Here is a 17,625-nt window from a genome sequence, read left to right as displayed (position 1 = left end):
CTTAAAGATCTAGGATGCTAGAAGAGTGTTTGAGAATTGGATCCTTGATTTCTCACTCAGAGATGTCATAGTAGGACCTGTTGGAGTCAACTCATGTCTTAGAAAAGCCTTGGTGAGTAGCAGTGTCTTCATAACATGTGGGATAATCAAGGCTTTGGATGTCTTCAAAATCTTGTGGACACTCTGCCAAAAGAGCAAATGATACTACTTACAACAGCAACTGGGAAACTCAAAATCTCTTGGCCAAATTTGCATTGACCCAGCAATGGCCCTTAGTCCAGCCTTCTCTAGCTGAGGAACTGAAAATCAAGAGTAAGTGTGCAAAAGTGGCACTCAGAACAATTTTCAGGGGTATAATATGCAAGCTCCAAATCTGCCCTCCTATTTCAAACTTTCAAACTCCAAAACTCCTAGGGTGCCTGGGTGGCTCATTCAGTTGAGCGTCCGACTCTTGGTTTCAGCTCAGGTCATGATCTCAAGGTTGTGAGATGGAGCCCTGAATCGGGCTCCATGCTCAGTCTGCTAGTCCCTCTTCTTCTGCGTTCTCTCTTTCTCCCTCTCTCTCTCTTTCTCACTCTTTCTCTCAAATAAATAAGTAAAATCTTAAAAAACAAACAAACAAAAAAACAACTCCAAATCTCCTTCTGGGCAACATCAACTCAAGGAAACTTCTTAGATTCTACTTCCTCAATGCTCTCAGTGGTATTTGGGTTGTGTCAATCTTTTCACATTATTTCTCATGTTCCAAACACATCTACACTTTAGACATTTATTTTCTTGAAGGCAAGGGTCATGTCTTATTCTCTTTTATAGGCCAGAAATCTAAAATAGTCATAGAGTTGGCCACATCAAGAGATGAAAGAAAGAGATCAGAGAAAGAAAATGCCTTGCATATAGTGGACACAAAGGACTCAGTAAGAATTTACTGAATGACTACTAAGTGCCAGCCACTGTCCAAGGTGCTAAGATACCATTAAACAAGATAGGCAAGGTTTCTGCTCTCTAGGGGACAATAAGTAACCAAACCAATCCATGAAAGGATAATTTCAGATTTTAATAATAGTTGTGAAACAAATAAAATGGGCAATGAGATGAAGAGTGATTTGACAGAATGACAAGTTAGTCTGTGAGACTAGACATTTCAGCTGATACCCGATTGATGAGAAAGAGCCAAGTCATGCGAGGATCTACAAGGGGAGAGTGTCCTACGGAGAGGCACCAAAGTAAAGCAATGTTTGTTATTGTTGGGGGTAGACAATTGGGAGGGGTACATAGGGAGATGGTGGAGCTGTTTAATCGCTAATTCTTTCTCCACCTTTATCAGCGCAGGGTGCCACCTTTCCCCCCAGTTTGCATATTTTTTTCATTACCATCTCTGTTTTCTCAATTCTGCTCCCCGACTTCCATTAAATTCCAAGAACACGAGGCTCTGCCAGCAGCAAACACATATGGAGCCCTCTTCTAACCCCTTAATATCTAAAACACCCAACTAAAAGCCATTTGAATATAGAAGCAGAGAGTATCAAGATTTCGCTTTCATTATTATTAAGTCCATTCAACTAATGTTTGTTTTTATGGCCATTACATGTCGTTATCATTACTGATCATAGTCAGAAACTAAGTTATAAATTCACTCATCACTGTTTCTTTCCATATTATCTCATAGGAAGTCCTATTATGGGGTAAATAGCTTTAGCAAAGCTGCATATTTCACTATACACTAACATAAAAAGAAACCCAGCAAATGCATCTAAAGAACATTTTCCAAGGTAATCATAAATATTTCAGTAAACATCTACACTACTTATTTTAGTCTTCCCGAATTTGAAATTTCTTCATCATTATCATCATTTACTTCATTGCAAGTATTTGTTCATCAAGAACTGTAATCAATAAAAGAAAGAAGAGAAGCAGCTAGTTTCTGCATCATAACCAGATTGCCTACATGCTGTGTCTGGAATCCATTATCAGTGACATTTCTAGTCGTGTTTCCAGTCATTTGGAACACACAGACTTTCCTGTGTAATATGCAAAGCTTTTGGATGCTGTAAGCCCTGCTGGCAGCAACAGCAACCCAGAAAAGGAGGTGTCACACTGAATGTACTCTACCTGATGCCATCTTCTGTCCCAACTCGAGGCATTTAGGTTCTTCCTGGGATTCCTCTTCTTCCTGAGTTCCAGTCCCACAAACCAGAAAAATAGGGAGAAAGTAAAAATATGCATTAATTTACGGCAACGCTTTCTGCAAACCTACCGAATTAATATGAGGGCAAGATCTGACAATATTAGACCAAGCCCTTATGAACTGAAGCTTTGGACAAGCTACAAATTCAACAGAAGATGTTGAGTAGAATAACTACAGCGTGTTACAAACCCCACAGTGTCATTCACAGGAAACTGTCTATGGATGTTGTCCCTGAAGCAGTACAATCCAGGGGCCCTCTGTGACTAAAAGGTTGGGAGCATCAATTACTTAGACATAGTGGCAGTGGGTTTCTCCATGCGACAGAAATTCTGCCAGCGTGGTGTAACAGAGATAATTATGCTTTACTTTTCATGATTCAAAGAGCTGATTCATTGTATTTTTTAAATTCTATCACAATTCACAGTTATTTTGATCTCTGGCAAGTTGAGTGAACACATTCTTCTCTGAGTTCTGGTACGATATTCTTTAATGACAATTGTAACTCCTGTGGCATTGATAAAATAGAGCCAGCTAAGAGTGAGGGAAGTAAATTAAGAGGAATGTCTACACAGTGTCTTTCTAAATTTGTCTGCAAGATGACTTTATGCTGATTCCTTCATTTATTTTCTTCCCTCACTGAACAAATATTTGTTGAGTGCCTCGTAGGGGCCATTTCTGTGAGACCTTAATTTCTATGCAAGATCCCTTCAATTGATGCCTACTCAGCTTCCTTCCCATACTGGCACACTTTCTACCCAAACTTTGTTCCTCAAAAGAATTTAGCCCAATAGAAGATGTTTCGGACCACAATAAAGTATGTGGGTGCAGAGTTCCATAAATGGTAAATGAGGATACTCTGTAAGCAAAGTGGAACAAATGAACTCAAAAATGGATATACATTGTAGGAGCACTCCCCAATTTGTTCTAAGTTTGCACCTCCTAAGTAATGTCTCATCCACGTGAGAATCCACCAGACTCTTCAAGCTTGGTTAGTAAGATAAAGAAGTGCTTTATTCAATTCACAAAGAATAGTTTCTTTTAAATCGCCATCAGTATCAACTTATAAGGGAGTTGATTTCACCTGTGTTGAGAACAAATGTTTTTCCAGAGATCAAAAATCCTCTTCAAATGTTCATCAGGGACCAGTTCCAAAAATTAGTCCTACTTTTAAAACCCATTACAGCATCGGCATGGGCAATTTGGGTAAACAAGCCTTCAGTTCAATTATCTCAAATTTATATGTTGTAAGAAATTTTTAATGAAAATTTCTTCCAAAATTATATTTCTAAAAAGGATGTGAATTAATACAACACCAAAGGACATGTAAATGATAGAAAGCCCCATTATACAGAAACAAAATGCGGCAAATAATTTCTTGTTTCACAAGGCCCAATAGGACAGTATATAATGAAAACATAAGGAGTTATTTTATAATACAGCCACAGGGGAAGTCTCTCAAGATGCCCAAATAACCAAATAAAGTTGTTTCATAGATGAAAGGATTCTCCTTTGAGCCAATAAGAGTGTTTACTTTTTATTGCTCTGAATTCCAGAATTGTGAAATAATGTAGCTCTTTAGCTTTCCTCCAGACATATTTATTATTTTATTTGAAATTGCCCCTCCCCCAATTTTCTCATTAAATAGTAAAAATTGCAAAGCCCTGGAAAGATCTGCAGATGGAAGGATATTTGGAATCCTCTGGGTTGGAAAGCGCTCAGCATAGAATAAACAAGCATCTGACTTCCATAGTGTAAACTATGTTCTATTTAGAGAAAAAAGACCGAGCTCCTTAGATTCTTGTATTTCTTCTCTTCAGTGTAAATCTGTGATTTGCTGAGTTCGTTCTTACTGGTTTTTTCCCAGCAAAGCTAGAATAAAATGACAACAGTCCAACTGTAGTAGACATCTGTTGACTTTGCTGCCTGGCACTCACTCACTCTATCTAGTAAGTGTGTCCTGATTTCCTCTTTAAAGTCTGGCCTTCTGACACTTAACCAATTCTTGTTCCTGTGAAACCATCCCAGAGCCCCATGCCCTCTCCCTCCCCACCGCCAGGGGTGGTCATGTGACCCAGGGCTAGGCCCATCAGTCCACAGCATTTCCCTGTGATTGGTTCAGAGTAGTCATGTGACCCAAATCAGGGCTAATGAGAGATTTTCTCTGGAAGTCTGGGAACTTGACTCCTATTCTTACCCGCTGAAACCTGAAGCAGCTATGAGGGTTGGAGCTGCTGCCGTCCACACAAAGGAAGGCAGAGCCAAGAGATGGACTGATAGCGAGTCCCAGTGAAACCATTGGAGCCCCAAATCGAGGCATGCCTGGAGCAGGCTTAACCTTGGCCTTTTCAGCCCAAGTCAACTATTATTTTCATACGTTTTTAAAAAATATGTTGATTTTTAAAATAATCCATTTTAGGATGCCTGGGTGGCTTAGCTGGTTAAGTGGCAGACTCTTGATTTTGGCTCAGGTCGTGATCTCAGGGTAGTGAGATCGAGCCCAGCATTGGGCTCTGTGCTCAGTGTGGAGGTGCTTGAGAGTCTCTCTCTTCTTCTCCCTCTGCTCTCCCCCAGCAACGCCCCCAAAATAAATAAATGAATAAATAAATCTTTAAAAAAAGCACAACCCATTTCTATCATGTTTTCTGTCACTTCTAACAGAACAAGCTGATACACCTCAGCTCTGGAAAGCCAGAGTGGGGTGCCTTGATCATTGGCTTCATCGCTTGAGCAATAATAGCTAAAAAACAAAAACAATAAAAAATTAACTAATTAGTTAAAACATTAACAATATAACCTCACTGACATACTTCAAGTCAGTTTAAGTTGGCCTCATAGTTTTACAACACTAGCTGCTGGCATTTCACTCTAGGAAAGCGAGTTTAGAAACACAATGATAATTTGAGAGAAAAATAGAATTCTTGACCAAGAATTAAGGAGATCTGGTCCCATTTGTCTCCACCTGTTGCACCAAGTACATGACTGACTCTTGGCTTCAACTTCCTTCATTTGGAAAATGGATCCCAAATATAACCATTCCTTCCCAAGAAAGTTGAATTCTAATTTTAAATAACTGTTTCTGTGTCACCAAACATTTGAGGAGTCTTCAAGTTTTCTCTATTATGGGCTATACTACAAAGAACATCTTTCAATGTAAAGATTTTCATTATTTTAGATTATTTTGGATTAATGTTTCAAGGGTAGGATTCTGGATCAAAGGTCATGAATGTTTTTGAGCCTCTTGATACAGACTGTAAAACTCCCCCCAAAAAATATTTCAACAAATTAATGTGTTAAAATGTGACCGCTTCGTTACAATCTCTCTAGCAATATCTACGTCCATATTTTGATGGATAGGAAGAGTCTCCTATTGGAGGTAATTTTAGAAACAGATAATCCAACACTCACCATATTCCAGTGCCAAGAGTCTCTTACTGCATTGCATTGCTACTAATAAATATATGTTTAATTTCCCATGAAATCCAGTATCTAAGCCTTGTCTATCCCATTACATTATAGGATCTTCCAGGACAAAAACTATGCTTCCTCTTCAAGTTTCATTCAGGCTCTACCCTCTTTGTCAACAGGTGCTTGTTAAACAATTGTTGAATGGATTCAATTGTTTGCCTACTTTACATTTTTGTTTAATGTTTAACCTAGTAACACATCCCACAATAAAAAGTCAAGTGTTGTTCCTCCTGATAACAAAGATCAGGGGTCAGTTTCTCCAAGAAGGCCTTCTTGAAGCAGCCCCCGTCTCCATCCCAAACTCTACCCCATTCAAAATTTAAGATGTACAGTCAGTGATCGTTTCTTGAGTGCTTGCCATGTGTCAAACTGTGTGGTATGTGTAGAGCTCATTAGTCCTCAACAACTCCTGGAGGTAGGTGACCTTATTGTTATCAGCCCTGGTTTATGGACAGAGAAACAGAGGCTCAGTGGGTCTCATTCACCCTGTAGTGGATACTGTGATGTGCTGCCTGGAGGCCCCTTTAGGACTGAAAGATTGATTGTCACAGTTACAGGAAATGTGGTTAATAGCACGCAGCTGTCAGCATCCTAGGAGAGAGCTGCCAGCACAGGTGGCACTTGGACTTGTTGACTTGAGGGCAGAGAGGCCCGATCCCTCCACCCCATCTCAAGACAACTCTGAAGGGCCCTCCTCACTCCAGAGCTGCCTGTGAGGTTGGTGAGGACTTCATTGAGAAACTTCATTGTAGCCCCTTACCCCTCTGCCTAATCCTGCTTTCTTCTCTTCCCTTCCACAAGAGTTGATCCCCAAAGCACTCCCTAATAAATCTTGTAGGTGCTACTCTCCGTTTCAGAGTCAGCTTCCCAGGAACCCACCAACACAACCAAAGTAACATTTCCTTGAAGTGCCAAAAGGGGATTTGGACCCAGGTTTACCTGGGTCCAAACCCCATGATGTAAACCACTATACTAAACTCCCTCCTTAATACTAATGCTTCCCCTTTGTTAAAACTGTGGGTGCCTGGGCCCCAGCCCAGATGCTGATTTGCTAAGTATGAGTTTGGGGTGACCAACCACCCTGATATGCTTGGGACTGAGGTTCTCCAGGATGCAGGACTTCTGGTGCTAAAACTAAGGAAGTCTTGGCAAACTGAGATGAGTTGATCACCCTAATTGGAGTGTGGCCCTGCTATCTGCTATTTAAATGACCTCTGGATGTTTCTGATGCATTGAAAATGCTTTAGAAATATGGTATAATGATAAAAGGAAATCCTAATTATGGGTGAGTGTTGTTAAAGATTTTATTATTTTTTGAGAGAGAGAGTGAGCAAGAGAGGGCATAAGCTGGGGGAGAGGCAGAGGAAGAGAGAGAAGAAGGCTCCCCACTGAGAAGGGAGCCTGACTCAGGGCTCAATCTGAGGACCCTGGGATTATGACCTGAGCTACCCAAGTTCCCCTATGGGTGAGTGTTTTTAAGCTAACATTTGAACTCTCTATGTAACATAGAGCTTTACAATCTGTTTAGCAAATATTATTGTCCTCATTTTACAGATGAGGAAACTTAAAGAGGTCAGATAAATCAAGGAACTTTCCCCAAGTCACACAGCTAATAAGTGAGCCTGAAGACAAACCCAACTGAGGGATGCCTGGGTGGCTCAGTCAGTTAAGGGTCTGCCCTCAGTTCAGGTCATAATCGCAGGGTCCTGGGATTGAGCCCTGCATCCGGCTCCCTGCTCAGTGGGGAGACTGCTTCTCCCTCTGCCCCTTCCCCCCTGGCTTGTGTTCTCCCTCTTTCTCTCTCTCTCAAATAAATAAATAAAATCTTAAAAAAAAAACCCAATTGAATCTAGAATCTATGCTCATAACCACCTCTCCATACTGCACCCAGAATGACTTGTTCTCTAAATTTCCCCATCTGGAGATGGAGATAACAATATCTATGTCCATGAGTTGTTGTGGGGATAAAATATGTAAAGCATCTATTCAATGCCTGCTGCAGAGGGAATATATATTGTGCACCTTTCCTTTTCCCCTAGTGTAAACAAATAGTTGGTTTATATGTCCTTTTTTTTTTTTTTCCACTGGACCACAAAGAAGAGGATTAGAGGTCATTCACCAAGAGCTCTTTCCTGACTATGTAGAACTTCGCAAAATTCACTTTAAATCAATATACTTTGCTGAGGTACTTCCATGTTCATGGCATTCTGCTAGAAAATGTGCGGAATACTACAGTGAATAGGACATCATCTTGGACCTCCAGGAACTCATAACCACAGGAGAAACAGATGACATTGATTTTAATTTTCTTAGGGAAAGAAAAATCCTAACTCTAACAAATAACTTTCTCCCCCCAGCCCCTTCATGTGGTGTAGTGTATAGATCATGTAGGAGAAAGAGTACAGAGAATTTCAATATTAGAACCTGAGAGAAAGAGCTTGATTAGCACTTAGGAGAGAGGGAAGGGTACCATAAATAAAGTAAGCTCACCCATGTCCTTAGCTTCCTCTTTCTGGGTGGGCAAACACACAATTCCAAAGCTCTAAACAAATCTTTGAGCCTTCAAAGAAGTGACTCTGGACCCCAATAGGCAGCGTAGGTGGTAGAAGCATCTAGTAAATTTTAAGACATGGCATGTAGTTGTCATTTTAAAAAATTAAGGCAGCAGATACATCTATTCTGAAATGTGCCAAGAACTATAGAGCAAGTGGGTGGAGACAGAAGCAAAACCCATTGTCATCCCACAGGGTGGTGGAAGGATGTGGGCCTTGGAGTTAGGGAGACCAGGGTTCAAATCCTGGCTCTGCCTTGTAAGGAACTCTGTGAGCCTCAGTTTCCTCATCAAAAAGGAAAGGCCATCACTTGATGTCCTAACAGGATTGCTGCAAAGGTTGAATGAATAAGATAAGAATATCACACTAGTCACTTAATGTGGGATGGGGTGGTCTCTGCTCTTCTAGCAGCCCTTCCGGTAAGAGCTGCCACCTCCCGGCCACAGGATTAATCCAGGCAAGGGGATATAACTTAATTTAGGCTAGTTATCATGACTTGGCTGGGACTTCTCAGCTTGGTTGGTGGATGTCTTACAGTCTTAGGAAGGAGCCTCAGAACTAATGACACATACCCTGACAGAACTCAAGAGAATGAACCCAATGCTCAATGAGAAGCAGAGGCAAAAGGCAGAGAGGGAGCTATGATGAATGGTGGCCCTGTGTCCTATTCTGTGGTTTATTATTTATTTCTATATTCCTCTGCCAAATTTCTATTAGTTTCAGCTGCCCCTCCGGGAATGCCCTTCAGATAACTGTAGATGCAGGGGAGCGCAAGAAGATGGAAGGTGTCATTCCCAACCACTGCAGCATCTCGCTCCAGCCACCACTGGATTCATAGAGGCTATTCTTCAGGAGCAAACACTGCAGTTCACTCAGTGAACTGACCCAAGATCGGGGAGGCTCTGGGACCTTGATCGGAGACTTGGTCCACTGATCAGAGACTTGGTTCATTCACGGCCTACGTGGTGCCCTAGAGCACTAAGTGCTTTTCTTCATCTCTACTTGTAGGAAAACTAAACAAAAAAAAAAAAAAAAAGGAGAAGTATTAGATCCCATGCTTGTAAAACTGTAGTTCTCAGACTTGGGTGTATATCCAAATTACTTGGAGGACATGGCAGAAATACTGAGGAGGATCCGGCCCTTGTCCACTTGGACAAGACTGGGCCTCTGGATTCCTTTTTTTTTTTTTTTTTTAGTGCTTTATTTATAATGTTTTATCACAGTGGATAAGCATGTACATTGGAGTCAGATGAATGAGATACAAATCCCAGCTCTCCCACTTACCAGCCATGGGATTTTAGTGAGTTCCTGAAGTCACCTGTGCTTCCGTTTTCTTGTGGGACGGTGGAGCTCACACTAGCTTACGCTAGCTTACATGAGCACTTCCCTTAGAGAGCGGTGGTGTGGTGAGTTTGCTAGTGGGTGAGAAATGGAGCAGTGCCTGGCATGTGTTGGCAGCTGATGGCTTCTTCTTTTAGGGAAGTGACTTCTTGCAAAGGCACCAACTACATAAGGACAGTTTTGTGTCAGCTCTTGTATCCATTCATTGTCTCCATGAATAGGACCATAGTCAACTGCTTAGTTGTGCTTAGATAAATACTGACAAATGCTTTTATTTATTTTTTAAGGTAGGCTCCATGCCCAGCATGGAGCCCAATGCGGGGCTTGAACTCACGACCTTGAGATCAGGACCTGAGCTGAGATCAAGAGTCAAGATGCTTAACTGATTGAGCCACCCAGTCGCCTCTGACAAATGCTTTTAAAAATCCGGTGTTTTGTCTCCTTTTGTGGTCCTTAAAGAGATCCCTGAAAGATGACAGCGCAGATGGAAAGATGTCAGGAGCATCTGACATCCCCAAGTGAATCCGTTTTCTTGTGTATTTGCCAGTTTCCAAAATGTCATATACAAAGGACATTCATTAATTTACTTTAGGTACATGGTTACAGTTCAGTTCATTTCACTGTCTGGAAAGTTCCCTAACAATCAGACTAAAATTTCTCATGTTAATGACTCATTATTTTTTCTCTTTAACATAGCCTAAATTTTTTATTAAGTTTTTAATTTTAATTCCATTATAGTTAACATACAGTGTTATATTAGTTTCAAGTGTACCATATAGTGATTCGACACTTCTATGCATTACTCAGTGCTCATCACAACAAGTGCACTCTTAATCCCCTTCACCTATTTCCCCCATTCCCCCAGCCTCCTCCCCTCTGGCAAGCATCTAGTCTCTATAGTTAAGTCTGTTTCTTGGCTTGTCTTTCTCTCTTTTTTTTCTTTGCTCATTTGTTTTGTTTCTTAAATTTCACATGTGAGTGAAATCATATGGTATGTATGTCTTTCTGAATGACTTATTTTGCTTAGCATTATATTCTCTAGCTCCATCCATGTTGTTGCAAATGGCAAGATTTCATTCCTTTTATGGCTGAGTAATATTCCATTCCAATATATATATTCCATATATATAATACATATACACATCACCTCTTCTTTACTCATTCATCTATCAATGGGCACTTGGGTTGCTTCCATAATTTGGCTATTATAAATAATGCTGCAATAAACGTAGGGGTGCATGTATCCCTTTGAATTAGTGTTTTTGTATTTTTTAGGTAAATGCCCAATAGTGTGATTCCTGGATTACAGAGAAGTTCTGCTTTTAACTTCTTGAGGAATCTCCATATTGTTTTATAGAGTGGCTGCACCAGTTTTCATTCCCACCAACAGTGTAAGAGAGCTTCCTTTTTCTCCACATCCTCGCCAACACTTGTTTCTTGTGTTGTCGATTTTAGCCATTCTAACAGGTGTGAGGTGATATCTCAGTGTAGGTTTGATTTGCATTTCCCTGATGATGAGTGATGTTGAGCATCTTTTCATGTGCTGTTGGCTATTCTGGATGTCTTCTTTGGAGAAATGTCTGTTTATATCTTCTGCCCACTTTTTAACTGGATCATTTGTTTTTTGGGTGTTGAGTTATATCATATCTTCATACATTTTGGATACTAACCCTTTATCAGATATGTCATTTGCAAATATCTTCTCCCATTCCATAGGTTGTCTTTTTTTTTATCATTTTATTTTATTTTTCATCATGATTAAGTGGATTTGATTAGCTCTCTTGGTGATGCTGATATACACCCAAGTGTGAGAATCACTGTTGTAAAGGATGGAAATTTGGCCTGGTGCTCAGACAATATCATAGGAGCCCTCTCTTTTAATGTCTCTTCATTTCTCCATTTCTGTCTATGTGTCTCTTCTCAGGCTACTTTATTGCACAGCCAAGACCACCAGAAGCCCTGGGGCCACATCCTTTCAGCTCCTGTTTCAAAGGGGGACAAGGAGTGTCTTAGTCCCTGCATTCACATTCAGAGTTCTAGAGGAAGACCCTGATTGGTCCATCTTGGTTCACATACTTGTCTCCAGTCTCAGCACATGCCTATCAGAGAATGGGGACTATGATTTTCCAGACCCATATTATTGCCCATCTCAAGAGCTGCTGGAGGGACGGTTACTGTTATTGGAAGCCTCACCAGAATCTCAGAAAACAGAAAGGTACAGTTCCCTAAAGGAAGGAAGGCTGTGTCCTGAAGTGGGGGAGGAAGGGATACTGGCTACATTACTGTTGAAAATATATACTTCTAGGCTGAATTCTCCAAAGCCACAGGACTAAAAATACCTACTGCTTTCTTAAGTGCCTAGCATGGGCCAGGAGCTTCATGTATGTTACGTGTAATATGAGATGATATTCAAAATATTTAACTGCATGGATTAGCTACCAGCTAATGAGAATGGGGAGGGTCCTGGAGGACCCTGGTGGACAGGCCTTAACCCTTTAGTTCCTGGACTGTGTAGAGTTCAGAGGTCAAGGAAAGAGGTAATGTGGGACATGGATGCCACTTAGGGGTTGGAGAACAGTTATATTCCAGTCAATACAAAGGTGTTTTACTGTTTGAATAGCCAACATATTCTTACTGATGTATACCTACTGAATATTTTCAGCCCTCAGTATCATCTTATAAACCACACTTCTAAACTAGAGGTATATCTAGGAGGTATGCTGTAACATGCTAGAGGTATGCAAACCTCTCTCTGGAGCATCATTTCACTCAAAGATTTGGGAGGGAAAAAACATCATTTGTATATTAAACCAAAACTTGTACCTTGCAGAAGGATACGTAGAACAGACATAAATATTTAGGGTGACCATGGAATGTCAAAAGAGTTTGGACACGGAGTCCATGACATGGGAGTACTCCTGTAGACAAGACCAGAAGTCATTGTCAGGGATACTGCAATGTTGATATTTCTGTCCCCATTACACAGAAGGGGCGCTGGCAGTTTGAGGACTTTGTCTAAGGACGCATGTTTTAAATGGGGGCAAGAATCCACACGATCTGCCTGAGTCAGAGCCCCTGGTCTCTCAGCAATACCACACGTTTGCTCCTTGATGATGTTATTTTTAGAAATTTTAATCTTAAATGGAAAGGACTGCTAGTTATTGAATAGCTATACTTAGTGGAAGGACTAACTGAAGAGAACTTTGGCTAAGGAAGCACTTAAGGAAGAACATTGCAGAGGAATGAGCAATTGCTCCTCATGGTTAAGGAAGGCCCTTTTGAAGCTGTGCCACTGTGTGTTTCAAGGTTTAGAGAGCTCCAGGCCAAGAAAACCACAGAACAAAACAACATTTGTCACATGGTGGAAACTTCAGAACCGGGAGCGTAAGAAAGTTTGACACAATCTTTACGGCTGTAATTCAGTACACTTGTCCAAAATTTAAAGTTGCATAATGACTGCAAAAATAGTTGAAATAAAATAAACTGTCAGACTCCTGAGGGAATGGAAGTGATAAAACTGGTGGCCTCTACATGTTGCTATAGGACTGAATGTGCCCCCCTCAAATTCATATGTTGAAATCCTAACCCCCCAAATGATGGTATTTGGAGGTGAGCTCTTTGGAGCTGATTAGGTCATGAAGGTGGAAACTTTCTTTTTTTTAAAGATTTTATTTATTTATTAGAGAATGAGAGGGGAGAGATCAGGGGGAGAAGCAGACTCCCCACTGAGCAGGGAGCCTGATGCAGGACTCGATCCTGGGACTCCAGGATCATGACCTGAGCCGAAGGCGGTTGCTTAACCAACTGGGCCACCCAGGTGCCCCAAGGTGGAACCTTTATAAGAGACTAGTGCCCTTATGAAAGGGACCCCAGAGAGCTCCCTTGCCCCTCCCACCTGTGAGGACATAGCGAGAAGAAGGAGTCTATGCACCAGGAAACAGGCTCTCATCAGACCCCAATCTGCTGGTGCCTTGATCTTGGACTTCCAGTCTCCAAACTGAAAAATACATGGCTATTGTTTAAGCCATCCAATCCATGGTAGTTTGTGATAGCTGCCTGAATAGACTAAGACCCTGATTAGCTGAGGATTATTCTACATCCTGCATATAGATTTGTATTACAGAGCTTGAATGAATGACAGGAGAACCCTACAACTCTTCAGCTACTCACAGCATCTAATTCTACTCCATAGGCACACTATAAACACTTGCTGAACGAATTAATACATAAATGAATAATTTTTTTAAGAAAAAGTTTTTCCAAAATACCTCTTTTTTTCTCTGTAATACTGGAGCTTCAGGAGGCTATGTGTGGATATCACTGGAAGGCACACTGCTAAATAACCCTGGAAGAGGATACAAATTTGAGAGAGAATGTGCCAAAAGGATTTCATACATATACTGTGAATGACAGAAGGAGTTTCTGTTGGAAATCGGGGTACCAGTTTTTAGTCTGTCTCCATATTGGTTCACAAAATTAGTAATATCTCATATCCACCTGGTACCTCTCAATTTATAGAGAGTTGTCCAATACATGGTTTATTTGACTCCTTCAATAACTTCGTGTGGTGAGCAGAGCATTATCTTCCTGTCTAGGGAAAATGCACTGTTTCCTCTGCTCACAGTTACAACACTTCTGACCCAGATGTTTGGGTTTTCTCTCACACTGAATAACTCTCTGACACCAGCTCAGTGTTCACAATTAACTTCCAACACTAACCAGAGTTAGCACAGACCCCACAGGCTAAGGGCTCAGACCCTGCAAGACTGGCCCCACTGGTAGGTCTCCAGGTTACCCAGAACTTCTGTCCAATTTGGTGACAAATTGGAGGTTCCCACAATGCCCTCCTTGGGCTCGATAATTTGCTAGAGATCCCAGAACACAGGAAAACAATGTACCTACTACTGTCAATTTATTACAAAGGATATTTTAAAGGATATACATGAACAAGCAGATGAAGAGGTACGTAGGGTAAGGTCTGGAAGGGTCCTGAGTGCAGGAACTTCTGTCTCTATGGAGCTGGTGTGTACCACCTTCCCGGCAGGTAGATGTGTTCACCAACCCAGAAGCTTTCCAAAACCTGTACTTGGGGGATTTTTATGAAGGCTTCCTTGTATTGGCATAATCAATTATTAACTCCACTTCCAGCCCCTCTCCTCTCTCTGGAGAATTGGTGGTGGGGTGGGGGGTGGGGAGCTGAAATTCCCAAGCTTCTAATCATGGCTTGGTCTTTCTGATGACAAGTCCCCATCTAGGACCTCAGCTAGTGTTGCCTCATTAGAACAAAAGGTGCTCCTATCAGCCAGGAGATTCCAAGGGATCTAGGAGCTCTGTGCCAGATGTTCCTACCACTTAGGAAAGTACAAGAATGTAAGAGTTCGGTGTCAAGAACTCAGGTCAAAGACCAAATATTAGAACAAAAATTCTTCTACCACCCCTATCTACAAGGGTTTTAGGGGCTCTGTGTCAGGAACAGGGGGCAGAGACCAATATTATGTATATCTTTCTTACTATTTCACATGCCCATTTTCCACATAAGGAATTTGGGCCCCACAGTCACACAACTGTAAAGAAAGGTAAGGCCAGACACTGTGTTCACTCGCCGGTAAAGGAACACTTCCCAGTGCTCTTGTCCAACCCTCAGAGTTTAGGCAGAGGGATCAGAATATAGGAGGTCTCCTGGTAGGGATCAAAAAGCAGAGAAGGAGGAGTAGTGCTGCCAGAGACCCATGCTACACCGGCATGAACATGTTCTTAGAGCTGTCCCGAGAATTCTGGAGTGACTTCCGAGCCCTGGGTTCATGTCCTGATCAGCCTCACTTTCAGGAATTTATTCTAAGCCAAGACATTTGTGGAAGCTGGAATTATGTCTGTGAGCAGAGGTTACACCCTAGGCAGTGACACCCAGCAACTCTTTCGATTTCCTGTAGAACCTTCCAGAATATGTAGAAATGTGATGGTGGACTTTTTTTGGCAAACCTAAATTTTTCTAGTCCTAGCGGAAGCTGGAGCTGCAGTAAAGAAATTTAGACTCAATGTCCAGCAGCCAACCTCTTTTCACGAACTTTGAATTGACATAAAGTACTATTTATAAATTGCACAAATGAACTTAAAATATTGTCTAGCTTCATCCTGCGGCGGGGGGGGGGAATGCTAAATTGGGGTTGCTTGATGCCAACTAAAGAATGGAAGAGAGGGAAGGAGGGACCGAGCCAGTGACTTGCTGTCCTGCCTCCTGCCCTCTCCTGGGCTCCAGCACTAGGCAGGGTCCTGACTAAGCATACCTCTTAACACCACTTTTATTTATTTATTTATTTATTTATTTATTTATTTATTTATTTATTTTATTTTTTATTTATTTGAGAGAGAGAGAATGAGAGACAGAGAGCATGAGAAGGAGGAAGGTCAGAGGGAGAAGCAGACTCCCTGCCGAGCAGGGAGCCCGACGCGGGACTCGATCCCGGGACTCCAGGATCATGACCTGAGCCGAAGGCAGTCGCCTAACCAACTGAGCCACCCAGGCGCCCCTTAACACCACTTTTAAAGCAACATCATTTTTTTAATACAATTGTGCCAGATCTTTTTTTTTTTTAATTTTTAAAAAAGATTTTATTTATTTATTTGAGAGAGAACGTGCACACTTGTGCACCTGTGTGCATGGGTGGGGCAGAGGGAGAGGATCTCAAGCAGACTCTGTGCTGAGCTTAGAGACCAATCTGGGCTGGATGTGGGACATGGGGCTCGACAGGGGGCTTAACGTGGGGCTCTATCCCACCGCCCTGAGATCAGGACCTGGGCCAAAATCAAGAGTTGGACACTCAACCAATGGAGCCACCCAGGTGCCCTGCATCAGCTATTTTCATTACAGTGATGTCATGGAATGCAAGGCTGTTCAATTTCCCTCACAGAAGTTTTATGCTTAAAAAGACGGACATTGGGGAGGGTATGTGTTATAATGAGCACTGGGCATTATATAAGATGGATGAACCACAGACCTGTACCCCTGAAACAAATTATACATTATATGTTAATTAATTGAATTTAAATTTTAAAAAATTAAAAAAAAAAAAAAGATCTTGCAGAGCCAGAGAGGATTAAGGATTTTCCTGGCTCAATATATACCTCTCAGCTTTCTGGCTGTGGTCCCAATAAGAGAGTTTTTGGAAGAAAATCATATTCTTCCACTAGTCCTCATTAACATCATTTTAGAAAGACAGTGACATCTGATGGGAAATGAGAGTCAGAAGAGCCACCTGGCAGTCCCACATAATTGTGTGAAGCTGACCAAGTTCACACTGCCCTGGGCTTCATTTCCTCCTTAACAAAATGGACAGAAATGCAGCCCTTCCCCATGTCATGGCAATGCTTCCAGATCAAATAAGAGAGGGAGCAGGAAAAGCACCCCGATTTCTCTTACATAACAGAAGGTTCAACATTCGTGTTATTTGGAAAGACAGAATTAAAAAGGTCAGTATCTTTTTGCTTCATCAAAACCCAGGCACTTCTGTGTAAATACAAAATCAACACAAATGGACAGAATTCTGTCACCCTGCACACAGCGGTCACTCAGCAAATATTCATGGCTTGTGGGCTGACCTCACATACAGACAATTGCAGGTCTGCTTGGAATGCACAGAAAACTCAGCAAGAGAAGGAACAAGTGGTGGGGGAGGGCAGGTAAAATGAAAAGGGCTGCCCAGAGTTCTTTTCTTCCATTTTCATACCTCTCTGCCTATAAATGCTTCTCTGCCCAATTCTTACTCGTAGATAAAGCCTGATAGACCCACTCCTAGACCATAAAGGTCAAGGTCATCACACACTCATTCATACACACAAACACACACATAGACGAACACACATACACAAACATATACACTCCAATGCACACATATGCCCACAACTCAAACACACACATATACACATGCATACAAACACACAGACATACACTTAAATACACATACAAAAAACACACATAAACACAAATGCAACACATACACAAACACACATATACACTAACATATACACAAACACACATACACATACATACATATACTTAAATACACATACAAAAACACACATAAA

The 17,625-nt window shown here is 41.5% G+C and overlaps 1 protein-coding gene across 1 annotated transcript in view; it reads right to left on the bottom strand.

Annotated features, from left to right (window-relative positions):
- FAM107B (family with sequence similarity 107 member B) overlaps positions 1–17,625 on the bottom strand; it is a 221,504-nt gene that overhangs the window by 126,260 nt on the left and 77,619 nt on the right. The window contains exon 2 of the mRNA XM_021696670.1: positions 2,110–2,170. Within this exon, the coding sequence (XP_021552345.1) occupies positions 2,110–2,170 (61 nt within the window). The remainder of the gene's footprint in view (positions 1–2,109; positions 2,171–17,625) is intronic.

The sequence above is a fragment of the Neomonachus schauinslandi genome, chromosome 5, assembly GCF_002201575.2.
Source record: "Neomonachus schauinslandi chromosome 5, ASM220157v2, whole genome shotgun sequence".
Taxonomy (NCBI): Eukaryota; Metazoa; Chordata; class Mammalia; order Carnivora; family Phocidae; genus Neomonachus; species Neomonachus schauinslandi.
This window is presented reverse-complemented; position numbering and strand designations above follow the sequence as displayed.